General features: G+C 39.5%; 1 protein-coding gene across 3 annotated transcripts in view; it reads left to right on the forward strand.

Annotated features, from left to right (window-relative positions):
* Positions 1–1,546: 1,546 nt before the first annotated feature.
* LOC147003546 (sulfotransferase 2A2-like) overlaps positions 1,547–12,319 on the forward strand; it is a 32,375-nt gene continuing 21,602 nt past the window's right edge. For 2 of the 3 annotated variants that reach the window (XM_085842199.1, XM_085842200.1), the window contains exons 1-3: positions 1,551–1,777; positions 2,828–3,036; positions 6,294–6,420. In XM_085842199.1, coding sequence (XP_085698325.1) covers positions 1,642–1,777; positions 2,828–3,036; positions 6,294–6,420 — 472 coding nt within the window. In that variant the 5' untranslated portion in view covers positions 1,551–1,641. Of the gene's footprint in view, positions 1,778–2,827; positions 3,037–6,293; positions 6,421–7,301; positions 8,899–12,319 lie in introns of those variants that run through there. The other variant, XM_085842198.1, reaches the window with a different exon arrangement.

The following is a 12,319-nucleotide window of genomic DNA, read 5'->3' on the forward strand; positions in this document are numbered from 1 at the left end:
CCCCCAAAAAATAACCTCTTGATGCCCTTGGTTGCCTCCCAGAACTTGAAGATGCAATTCAGACACACAGTTTGGAGGAACTGATCTAAAATAGCCTGGAAATCTCTTGCCAATGAAGTGGTTTTCATAAAGTAAGACCTTGCTCACTATGCCAGGGAGAGGAACAATCACTCAATCTATGCAGGTATGAAGCCTGTGAGCCAGAAGAATGACTTGACTGCAAGACATCCAAAGAGCAAAATGGTGGCACTTTTACTTAGGGTCATCAAAGGCTATACAATTAGACCTTAAGCCTACTCAAATAGAGGAGAGCCATGTCTGGTATTATAGACATAAATCCAGATGGAAATGGAAAAAGCAAAACCCTATGAGTCTCATTACCAACAGTTCCATAAACCAGTGTAATTTCCAGCTGTTTTCTGAGTACTTGAACTTATACCCACAGGTTAATGCAGTTAACCCATTGAAAAAGAACTTTCTTTTTGCAACATGTGGTGCCTCTGGCAAGGATCCACAATGGACCAAAATGTAGATATAACAGAAAGGTATACAACCCAAACTGATATATCTGAAATAAATCCCTACAACCTGAGAGGATCACAGAAAAGATCACAGAAGAGGGTACAGAGTTGCCCCAAATGCCAAGGTTCCTGTTGATACAATATGTCTATCTTAGACACAACAGGAAAATAGACACATGAACTTTTAACAGTATAGTTACCCAAACAAACCAGCATAATGGTACTAGTAGGTATACTAAAGAGGCCAGGGGAAATTCTATATATTTTTACCTTATAAGAAGAAATACTTCATATCAATTGTTGCTAAAATATGGAGAATAGGCTGTGTCTGAAGATGAAATCTCACATTGATTTTTCTAATCTCAACTGCACACCTCAGGATACATCGTGTACAACCTCAAATGCATGCACTCAGTAGCTTGACTATATACATGTGTGCATATATAAATAGCAACAGATATTAAAGAAGAGATCAAAATATGGGAAAAGGAGGGAAGGCTTTGAGGGGAAGAAAAAGGGAACTTAATATACTATGAGTTTCTCAAAATCAACCACTATTAAAAAAAGAAAAAGAAAAAGAAAGCAAGAAAGCAAGAAAGAAGCAAGAAGAAAGCAAGAAAGAAAGAAAGCAAGAAAGAAAGAAAGCAAGAAAGCAAGCAAGAAAGAAAGAAAGAAAGAAAGAAAGAAAGAAAGAAAGAAAGAAAGAAAGAAAGAAAGAAAGAAAGAAAGAAAGAAATTCCATGCAAAGGTTCTGTATGATCTCTGTAATTTTTCTGCACATTCAAAATCATTCTGAAAGCTAAATTATATTACTAGACATTTTAAATTAACTTGCATTTCTATGTCCTATTACGTCATCCTGAGTCTCTGATTCGGGGTCATGAACTTGGCCTCACAAATTCTACAGAATGTTATTTGTACAACTTTAAAATTGCTCAATATAGTAACCTTTGACTGTATGTGACAATATTTATTTCTCGCCATCAGTAAATATTTCAAAACACATAAAAGAATGTTAATAATTTTTTACCTGCACTATAAATCTTACCTCTCAGCATTTGTTATAAGTTGAATAGGTGTCCTGGGCTGGAATCCTAACAGCACCTACAAGGAGTTATTCATGATGTCAGACTATAATTGGTTTGAAGGCATACCTTTTCCTGCCATATCATATCAAAGAGAAATTTTGGAAGATATTCGTAATAAGTTTGTGGTGAAAGAAGAAGACTTGTTGATATTGACTTACCCCAAGTCAGGTAAGGATCATCAGTAAGACTAATTCTGAAATGTATAAGGGAGATTAGTACTTTGATCCTAATTCATTTTGGGTGATGAGTAGAGTGTTCTATATATTAATGTGTAAAATGACTTGTGGGCATGGAGATTTGTGTGTGTTCCACTCAGACTGACCTATGTGGGCAGAGGAGGTCAGCTATGGCACCAAAACAATGACAGTGCTCCCTGAGGCAGAATATGTCATTGGTCCCTCTCTCTGGGGAAGAGATAGAAGAGAGAGAGTGATGAGAATAAATGCAAGAAATAAGAGATAGAGGCATGTATGTGAGCATATGTGGAAGAGAGGACAGTTTCAGGTAAAATTACTATGGACCTTGTCCAGGATGTAGAAAGAATCAGAACACTCAAGAAAGCAAAAAGCAACATCATGGTAGTTTTGTGATATGGATGATTGCTGTGTGGAAGGAGCACTGAACATTGAGCAAGTATTAGGTTGTTGACATATAAAGAAAAATGACACAGAAATTCCATAGGCAGTGGGAATATAGGAAAAAAGTACCAGACACTATCTCAGAGAAGGAAGCTAGAGAAACATCCAGTGATAAATGAGCACATAATCGGAAATCAAGTGTGTGTGATAAAAATGCACAAGGGAATTGATTCACCTTAAAAAGGAGAAGTACTCAGTCATATATTGCAGCATGGGGGCATCTCAATGACAGTGAATTAAATTAAAGGAGGTAGTCTCCAAGGGCATGTGCTATGATTATAACATTCTGAAATATATGAGATACAAATTCATTCCACCAGAATATAGAATGATGTTGGCCCAGGCCTGGAGGAGATATTCCATTGCCAGGTTGCTGTTTACTGAGTATAAGGTTTTGCAAATGAAGTCTAGAATATGATGAGTGAATATACTTTGCACTAATGTCACACAGACATTGTGAATACAATTCTGTGTGCTTGAAATTGGGCAGCACTGTAAATTTTATGGGCATATATTCTACTTGAGGCTTTTTCACAAGTAATGTTGAAATGAGTAACAGTCACTTTTCCTTTTCCTTCAGGAACAAACTGGCTGAAGGAGATTGTCTGCTTGATTCAGACCAACGGAGATCCGAAGTGGATTCAAACTGTGCCCATTTGGGACCGCTCACCCTGGATAGAGACTGATATAGGATATCCTGCATTAATCAATAAAGAAGGACCACGACTCATAACCTCCCATCTTCCCATCCATCTCTTCGCCAAGTCTTTCTTCAGTTCCAAGGCCAAGGTCAGTGTCCAGTGGTTGAAATTTTCTTTGACTAAACACTCTGAACTTATTTTACCTGACAAATCCTGGAGGTCTTGCTGAAATGTGAAGATGGGATTCTCATGCACTAGGTGATTCTGATGTTTCCCCACCTCAGACTATATTAGATAGAGTACAAGGATGTGGACCAGCACACAGTGATCCTGGGCAGCTTTAAGAAATAAAGTGAAATATCACACTGAAACATTCATGAACTACATATATAGGCCAAACAGAGTTCAATCTCTAATGTACAATGGATATTACTATATCATTGTCATCAAAAAGCTAATCTTTCTTATATAATGTATAACTAAGCCCTGTGGGTGAAACACCAAAGACACAATTGCCCATAGGGGAACAAAACTGACCAGCCATCAATGTTCAAAGATCAGTTATATATACAGTGTCATCACGTGTGTAGCTGTTTATTGAGATCAGTAGCCACAGAAGTCTCCCATGAAATGGAAAGAGGAACAGTAGAAGTAATCAGAGATAGCCACATACTGACCTATGAAAGGTCCTAGTTTGTAAGAAAGTTTTGTGTAAATTCCTCCATCCATAAAAGCTATAGTTTATGCTGCAACTACAAAGACAAACTTAGAATAATCTCTCACTAAAATGGCACAATGTTTGTGGCCATTCATATATATGTGTGTGTCTTATCTGGATTTGGAAAATTTTGACCAGGAAAACTGAAGCTTAAAGAGATGAATTCTATATTTCTGGCAGAGCCTCTCAAAAGACAGTTCCTGACAGCATGCACTTCTTTGCATCGAAAATAGTGTCTTGGTTTGGTTACTGAATATGGGATGGATCCCCAGATGGAGCAGTATCTGTATTGTCTTTCCTTCAGTCTCTGCTCAACACTTTGTCTTCATGTTTCCTCCCATAAGTTTTTGTCCCCCCTTCTAAGAAGCATGGAAGTATCAACACTCTGGTCGTCCTTCTAGAGCTTCATGTGTTCTGTGAAATATATTTTGGTTATTCTGACCTACTGGGCTAATAATAAATTATCAGTTAATGCATACCATTTGTATGCTTTTCTGATTGGGTTACCTCACTCAAGATGATATTTTCTATTTTTATTAATTTTCCTATGAATTTCAAAAGTCATTGTTTTTTATTGATGAGTAGTATGCCATCGTGTAAATGTACCACCCTTTCTGTATCATTTCCTCTGTTGAAGGACATCTGATATATTTCCATAATCTGTCTCTTATAAATACAGCTGCTATGAACATATCCTTGTTATATGTTGTAGCATCTTTTGGATATATGCTCGGGAGTGGGTCCTCAGGTAATACTATGTCCAATTTCCCTAGAAACCACCAGAGTGATTTCCAGAGTGGTTGTACCAGCTTGCAATCCCACCTGCAATAGATGAGTGTTCCTCTCTCCATTTGTCATAATAACAGTGTTCTTTGCCTTAAAGAAAATCTGCAATTTTATTAGGTCCCATTTGTCAATTCTTGACCTTTGAGCATAAACCATTTCTGTTCTGTTCAGGAACTTTTCTCTTGTGCCCATGTATTTTAGGTTCTTCCCTACTTTATCTTCTATAAGTTTCAGTGTATCTGGTTATATGTGGAAGTTCTCGATACACTTGAAGTTGAGCTGTGTAAAAGGACATAAGAATGAATCAATTCCCACTGTTCTACAAGCTGATAGCCAATTAAACAGGCATCATTTGTTGAAAATGCTCTCTTTTTCCCAGTGGATGGTTATAGAAGCTTTGCAAAAGATCAACTGAACATAGGTGTGTGGGTTCAATCTTGGGTTTTCAATTCTATTCCATTAATCCACCTGCATTTCATTGTATCAATAGCATACATGTTTTATCATTATTGCTTATAACACAGCTTGAGATCAGGGATGGTGATTCACCCAGTAGTTCGTTTATTGTTGAGAATAACTTTAGCTATCCTTGGGAAGTAGGAGTGGATGGTTGTCAGAAAACACTTTCATTGAAGCAGGGGGAAGGGGATTGGATTGGGGGTTTACAGGGAGGAGGTAGGAAGCTGAAAAAGGTGATAACATATGAAATGTATACAAAAACATCCAATAAAAATATTTAAAATTTCTAAGAGGACTTAGGGAGATGGCTCAGCTGTTAAGAGTACTGGCTGCTCTTGTAAAGGACCTAGGTTCAGTTCCCAACACCCACATGGTGTCTCACAACTCTCTGCAACTCTAGTGCCAGGGCATCCAACTCCCTTTTACTTAATGTCTGTGGGTTTCTGTCCACATATGGTGTGCAAAAATGAATATGTGCACTCAGACATGCATAAATCAATACATTTGAAGATAAAAAGATGAGATATAGAATAATTGGTACAAAATATGAAGTTCATTTTATTAAAAATGATTACTTTGGGTGCTGGAGTGTTGGCTCCAAGGTAAAGAGCAGTAATTGCTTTTCCAGAGGTACTGACATCAATTCCCAGAAACAACATGGTGGTTCATGACGATATGTAATGAGATCCAGTGCCTTTTGGTATGTCTGAATACAGCAACAGTGTATACCTATGTATAAAATAAATATATTTTTAAAAAATAATGATTTCTTTTAATTTATTTCTTTTATGTTTTGACATTTTATAATAAAATATAATTATATTTATATCATTTTCCCCTACCATATTACCCTGCAAAATTAATATATAATTTTTTCTCTCTTTCAAATTTATGTTTTCTTTTTTCATTAAATTATGTTGCATATATATATATACATATGAATATACATATATATTTCTAAATATATTCCTATGTTTATGTATTCCTATATAGATATATATATATACATGCTTCTAATGTATACAGTATATATTCCTAAATAAATAAATAATCAATGTATTCGTAAATGAATCTGTATATCCCAAAACACTTCAGTGCATCTTTCTCAGTCACTACAGTATTAATTGTATGTTTAATTTACAGGCATGGCATTTGGTGTTGGATAACCAATTGTTATTATAATCTTTAGAACTGTCGAATCAGTCTGTTTTTTTTTTCATTATTAATGTACTAGTCATTTTGTTGTTCATTTTTTACAAATCATATAAAATTAGAAAAGGGGAATTATGACTATAGATTTTTCACTTGTGTATATGTTTTCCCACATAGAAATAGCTAATGTAATTAGAAATAATTAGATATTAGAATATATCATGTAAATTATGACAGTTAAAATGTGAGGAATAACTGTTGACCTTCATTTACATTTTCATCCATTCAAGGCGATCTATCTCATCAGAAATCCCAGAGATATTCTTGTGTCTGGTTACTTTTTCTATGGAAACACAAAAATTGGGAACAATCCAGGGTCTTTTGAAACATATTTTGAATGGTTCCTCAAAGGAAATGGTGAGTAATCTGTTAAATATAGGAGGGGGAGAAACTCAGAGAAATTAATTTCATTAATTAATTTATAAATTAATAAATTTATTTATCATATTATATATATTATAAATTTATTTGTTTGTTTGTTTGTTTATGTCACAATATACAGCACCACTCTCCTCTTAATGACCCCTACTCACAGCTCCTATCCCCATCCTCTTCTCTTCGGTGAAGGGATAGTTGCCCTAGGGTACCTCCCTACCATGACACAACAATTCTCCCCAGGACGTGGTGTGTCTTCTCCCACAGAGACAAGACAAGGCAGCCCAGATAGAGGAATAGGATCCACAGAGAGGAAACATGTTCATGGAGAGCCCCAGCTCCAATTGTTGGGAGATCTGCTCAAAGACCAAGCTACAAATCTGCTACATATGTGCAGGGCCCCTAGGTCTAGCTCTGGATAACTTTTTCTTTGGTGGTTCAGTATCTGAGAGTGCTAAAAGGTCCAACTTAGTTGACTCTTCTGGTCTTCATCTGGAGTTCTTAACCCCATTGGGTACAACAATCCTTTCCCCAACTTTTCCAAAAGACTTCCACAGCTCTAACTAATGTTTGGCTGTGGACTTATATATCTCTGTAATTCAGCTGCTACGTGGAGCCTCTCAGAGTACAGTTATTCTGGGCTATTGTAGGTAAGCATCTAAGAGTATCAGCAATAGTATCATGGATTGTTTCTTGTCCATGGTGTGTGTCTCAATTTTGGCCAGTAATTGATTGCCCATTCTTTCCATCTCTGCTCCATCTTTATTTCTGGACATCTTCTGGTTAGGACACATTTGGGGCCAAAGGTTTTCTGAATGGGTTGCTATTCTTATCCCTCCACTGTGAATCCTATCTGCCTACAGGAGGTGGCATTTCAGATGTGGGAGACCTTAGCACTGTGCTCTCACCTGTCAGACTTCTCCAGAAAATGGCTCCCAAGATCCCATCTCCTCACCAAATAATGAAAGAGTTTGTGACTGTAGTTTCTTCTGAAGAGGTGTCTGATGTGTCTGTCACTGAAAAGTACAGCAGACAGGAGGCCTTGGCAGGCTCCTCTCTCAACCTCTCCATGCTCCATTATGATAACACTTCAGAAACCATGGCAGACAGAAACCTTTCCTTTCCCAAAAGCACATTTGAGTCCAGGAAGAGATCAGCCATCTGCAAGCACTTCTACTTGTCACCCCTTAGTAGCTCAAAGGCTATGTGTGTCCACTGTATGAATGAGTTCAGTAGAGGGAAGAACAGGAAGGACCTGATCACAAGCTGCCTCATCAGGCACAGGTGGAGAGCACATTGCTCCATTGTACTGCAGGAGAACGGGAGCAACACAGGCATCCAACCATTGTACCCTGTGCCCTGAACCCTGATGCCTGCCCTGCTGCCCCCAGAAGGGGATCTCAACTCTGCATCGTTATCTCCAGGCAAACGAGTCAAAGAGTCCCCTTCTGCCTCCTCATCCCCCGACAGACTTCCTGAGGTCCTGTCATCACACATAAATCCTGGGGATGTGTCCCCAGAAGATGTGTCCATGTTTTCATCCACTGATGACTTGGGGGAGGCCTCTGTAGTGTTTTCTCCAGAGAAGCAGCCACCAGACACAGTAAATCCAAGGTTTGAATCAGGCACTGTCTTCCAGCAAAATTAAGGTGATGAGAAAACTATAGTCAGATGTCTGGCATCACTTTTCCCTGGCCCTAATGGTCAGTCTCAAAGCAGTGTGCCGGTACTGTAGCTGCATTATTAGTCGGGGGAAGAAGGGAGATGTTGGCACCAGTTGTTTGATGCAACACCTGTACAGACGCCACCCTGATGTGGTTGGGAACCGAAGAACTTTCTGGGTGCAAGTTTGGCAATCTCTCCATATGCCACTTTGGCCTCTGCAGAAATATCCTCCAAATTAACTGACTTGCCAACAGTGGTCAGAAAAAAAAATCATCAAGGTGTGTTTCCTACTAATAGCAAGAAGACCACCAAGCTATGGAATCACTTTTCTATTTGTTCAGCAGACTCAACAAAGGTGGTGTGCCTGCACTGTGGCCGGACCATCAGCAGGGGCAAGAAGCCCACCAACCTGGGCATCAGCTGTCTTCTGAACCATCTGCAGCAGTTCCATGGCCATGTACTCAAGAATGGCATCTCAGAGACCACTCTGTCCCATTCTCCAGGCATCTGGAGGCCTCTGGGCATAGAGCTCTTAGGGCCTTTCCCTTTCCGTGACTCCACAGAGAAGTTCTATGACTCTCATCCAGTTGCCAAAAAAAAATCACAAGTCTCATAGCTGAAATGATTGCACTTGACCTTCACCCATATTCCCTTGTAGACAATGTTGGCTTTAACAGGCTGCTCGAATACTTGAAACCTCAGTACTCTTTACCCTCCCCTTCCTACTTCTCTAGAACAGCTATCCCAGATATGTATGACAATATGAAACAGATAATTATGTCACATCTGAAGGAAGCTGAGAGTGGTGTGGTTCACTTCACCTCTTGAATATGGATGAGTAGCCAGACTCGTGAATATCTGACCATTATAGCTCACTGGGTCACCTTCACACCCACTGTCCAACCACATTGTGAGGACCACCATTGCTCAGCACTTTTAGATGTGTCACAGATTGACTGTGACTATATTGGAAATAGCATTCAGAAGCAGCTGGAGTGTTGGTGGGAAGCCTGGGTGACTTCCATTGGCCTTCAGATTGGCATCACTGTCACTGACAATCCAAGCATAGGGAAGATGCTGAGTGAGGGTGAACACTCAAGTGTGCAGTGTTTCTGATTGTGAATCTGATTGTGAGTGAGGCTATCAAGAGCCAGAGAATGTTCAAGAACTTACTGAGTATTGCCCAGAAGCTGTGTGAGCGGGTCCATCAGTCACCCAGAGTAAGAGAGAAGTTAGCAGAACTAAAGAAAGACTACGAGCTGCCACAGCACCAGGTGATCCAGGATGTACCGTCTAGGTGAAGCACATTGTTCCACATGCTTGAACATCTGATTAAGCAGAAGAGGGCAGTTAACCAGGTATCCATTGAATGTAACTTCAGAGAATTGATCATCTGTGACCAGTGGAAGGTCATGAGGTCTGTGTACCATGTGCTGAGACCATTTGATGCTGCAAGCCGAGAGATGAGTGCCCACATATATACGCTGAGCCAGGTAATCCCCATGATCCACAGCCTCAGCAGAAATGTGGAGATGCTGTTTGGGGAGACCATGGGCATTGACACCATGCTTAAGTCCCTGAGGGAAGCCATGGCGAGCTGCCTGTCTGCCACCCTTCATGACCACAGATACATCATTGCCACACTGTTGGACCCTCGCTACAAAGCTTCCCTGTTCACAGAAGAGGAGGCAGGGCAGTACAGGCAAGACTTAATCAGGGAGCTAGAAATACTGAATTCTACCTCAGAGGACACTGCCACCTCCAATGGCTGTGACTCAGGGAACCCACTTAAAGACACTGGCACAGAGGAGAGCCTGTGGTCACTCGCACCAATAGAGAGACATCAGAGAGAGAAACTATCTGAAGACATGGTGCTTGCGTATTTGGAGGAAGAGGTGCTGGAACACAGCTGTGACCCACTTACCTACTGGAACCTAAAGCAGTCATTGTGGCCTGGGCAGTCTAACTTAGCAGTCTGATTTCTGGGCTGTCCCCCAAGTACAGTCCCCTCAGAAAAGTTGTTCAGCATACCCATAGATGCTGGCAGCTTTGGCCAGCCCAGTCTCATGATGGAGCATTTTGAAAAGCTCATCTTTTAAAAAGTGAATCTTCCTTTGATATGCTTTCAGTATTGAACTCATTGATGGAGCCACCAGACTGTAAACGTCCATCAGAGTGCTAGCTATTGTACCAGGGCTGACTTGCCTGGATGGGCCATTTAGGACCCCAGACCAGGCATCTGGGGCTACCTGCCAGTTCTCACCATAATACCCACGTGTGCCTTACTCCTCCTTCAGGCCAGGTGTCAAGGTGCATTTTCAGAAGCCCACTAGAAACAAAGTCTTGGCAATTATGAATTAGGATGATCAGGTTTAAAACTATAAAGGTTTTTTGTTTTGTTTTAAGGGGATAATAATCTGTTTTACTAGAATGAAAGGAAGATGTAAACAATTTTATTATGTAGGGTTTTTATTCAGTTGTGTAAAAACCACAAATTAGGTGCTGTATTTTAATTAAATATTTTATTTGCAACCAAACAGCTTTTGTGGCTGTTAAATGAAACCTGTAAATAGGAGGTGGAGGTTAAGCCATCCTGACTGAACAGTTCTTAACCACAGGCTCCAAAAGTATGTCCTAGAGGGAATATTCTGGAAGCTGTTTACATTACAGAACCAGGCATTTGAAAACAAAACTCAACTTGGGCATATCATGGAGTGTCAATCACATGGCGAATTGGTCATGAGCACGTTCCAATGTCAGGTGTTGCAATCAGGTTTTACAGGGTCAGTTAACTCAGAGATATCCTGCTTATTATGAGTCCCTTGAAATTGAATCCAATTTTTAAAGTCATGCTTAGGACTTCACCAGTGCATGATATGACACGTATAAAAGAGATGGGGCCTGTTGATCAAATATCCCTGCCTCTGGTTTACTTCTTGCATCTCTATACAATAAAGCTATCTCGTAAGAAGTATGTACTGACCCCTCACAGCTTGACCAGATACAGCTCAGATTCTACTTTGAGGAGGTAGCTTGTTGACAGGGAAAGCGCTTGTATATTGCAGTCATGAGAAAAATCTTAGATATTTAGATTTTTTTCCTATGATAGGGAAGCCTAAACCATCATTGGTACATTATAGAGTGCCAAGGATATCAAAATGAAGTATCAGCTATCAGACACTTTACCTGACTCCAAAGTTTTTGCTTATGTCTTAAAAAAAAAGTTTTTCATTTTCTCATTGCAAATCAGTTAAATATTATGGGTGAAACAAATCACTCATTTGCCTCTGACATTTTAGAAAAAAAATGTTTTGTTGAAATAGTGTATGTAGGCTCTGTATTTAATTTGCCGGGACTGTGTTTTCGTGTGTTTATAAATGACGAACTTGGATACTGAAATGAAACTTTTTATTTTTTTATTTTTTAATATTTTTATTAGGTATTCTCCTCATTTACATTTCCAATGCTATCCCAAAAGTGCCCCATATCCTCCCACCCACTCCCCTACCCACCCATTCCCACTTTTTGGCCCTGGCGTTCCCCTGTACTAGGGCATATAAAGTTTGCAAGTCCAATGGGCCTCTCTTTCCAGTGATGGCCGACTAGGTCATCTTTTGATACATATGCAGCTAGAGTCAAGAGCTCCGGAGCTAGAGAAAGTACCCAAGGAACTAAAGGGATCTGCAACCCTATAGGTAGAACAACATTATGAACTAACCAGTACCCTGGAGCTAGCTAGACTTCAAGTCCTATATTGAACAGTTAGGGAAAGAGTGGGCAGCCTTATCCAGTCCCTGCTTTTAGTGGGATTGCTTCCAGTTTCTCACCATTTACTTTGATGTTAGCTACTGGTTTACTGTATATTGCTTTTATTATGTTAAGGTATGGGCCTTGAATTCCTGATCTTTCCAAGACTTTTATCATTAAGGGGTGTTGGACTTTTTCTAATGTTTTCTCATCATCCAAAGAGATAATCATGTGTTTTTTTGCCATTGAGTTTGTTTATATAGCAGATTATGTTGACAGATTTCTGTATATTGAACCATCCTTGCATCCCTAGGATGAAGTTTGCTTGAACATGAAGGATGATGGTTTGATGTTTTCTTAGATTCGGTTTGTTAGAATTTTATTAATTATTTTTGAGTCGATATTCATAAGGGAAATTGATCTGAAGTACTCTTTCTTTGTTGGGTCTCTATATGCTTTAGGTATCAAA

This window comes from Mus caroli, unplaced genomic scaffold (genome assembly GCF_978045245.1).
Source record: "Mus caroli unplaced genomic scaffold, Mus_caroli_1 scaffold_8, whole genome shotgun sequence".
Lineage (NCBI taxonomy): Eukaryota > Metazoa > Chordata > Mammalia > Rodentia > Muridae > Mus > Mus caroli.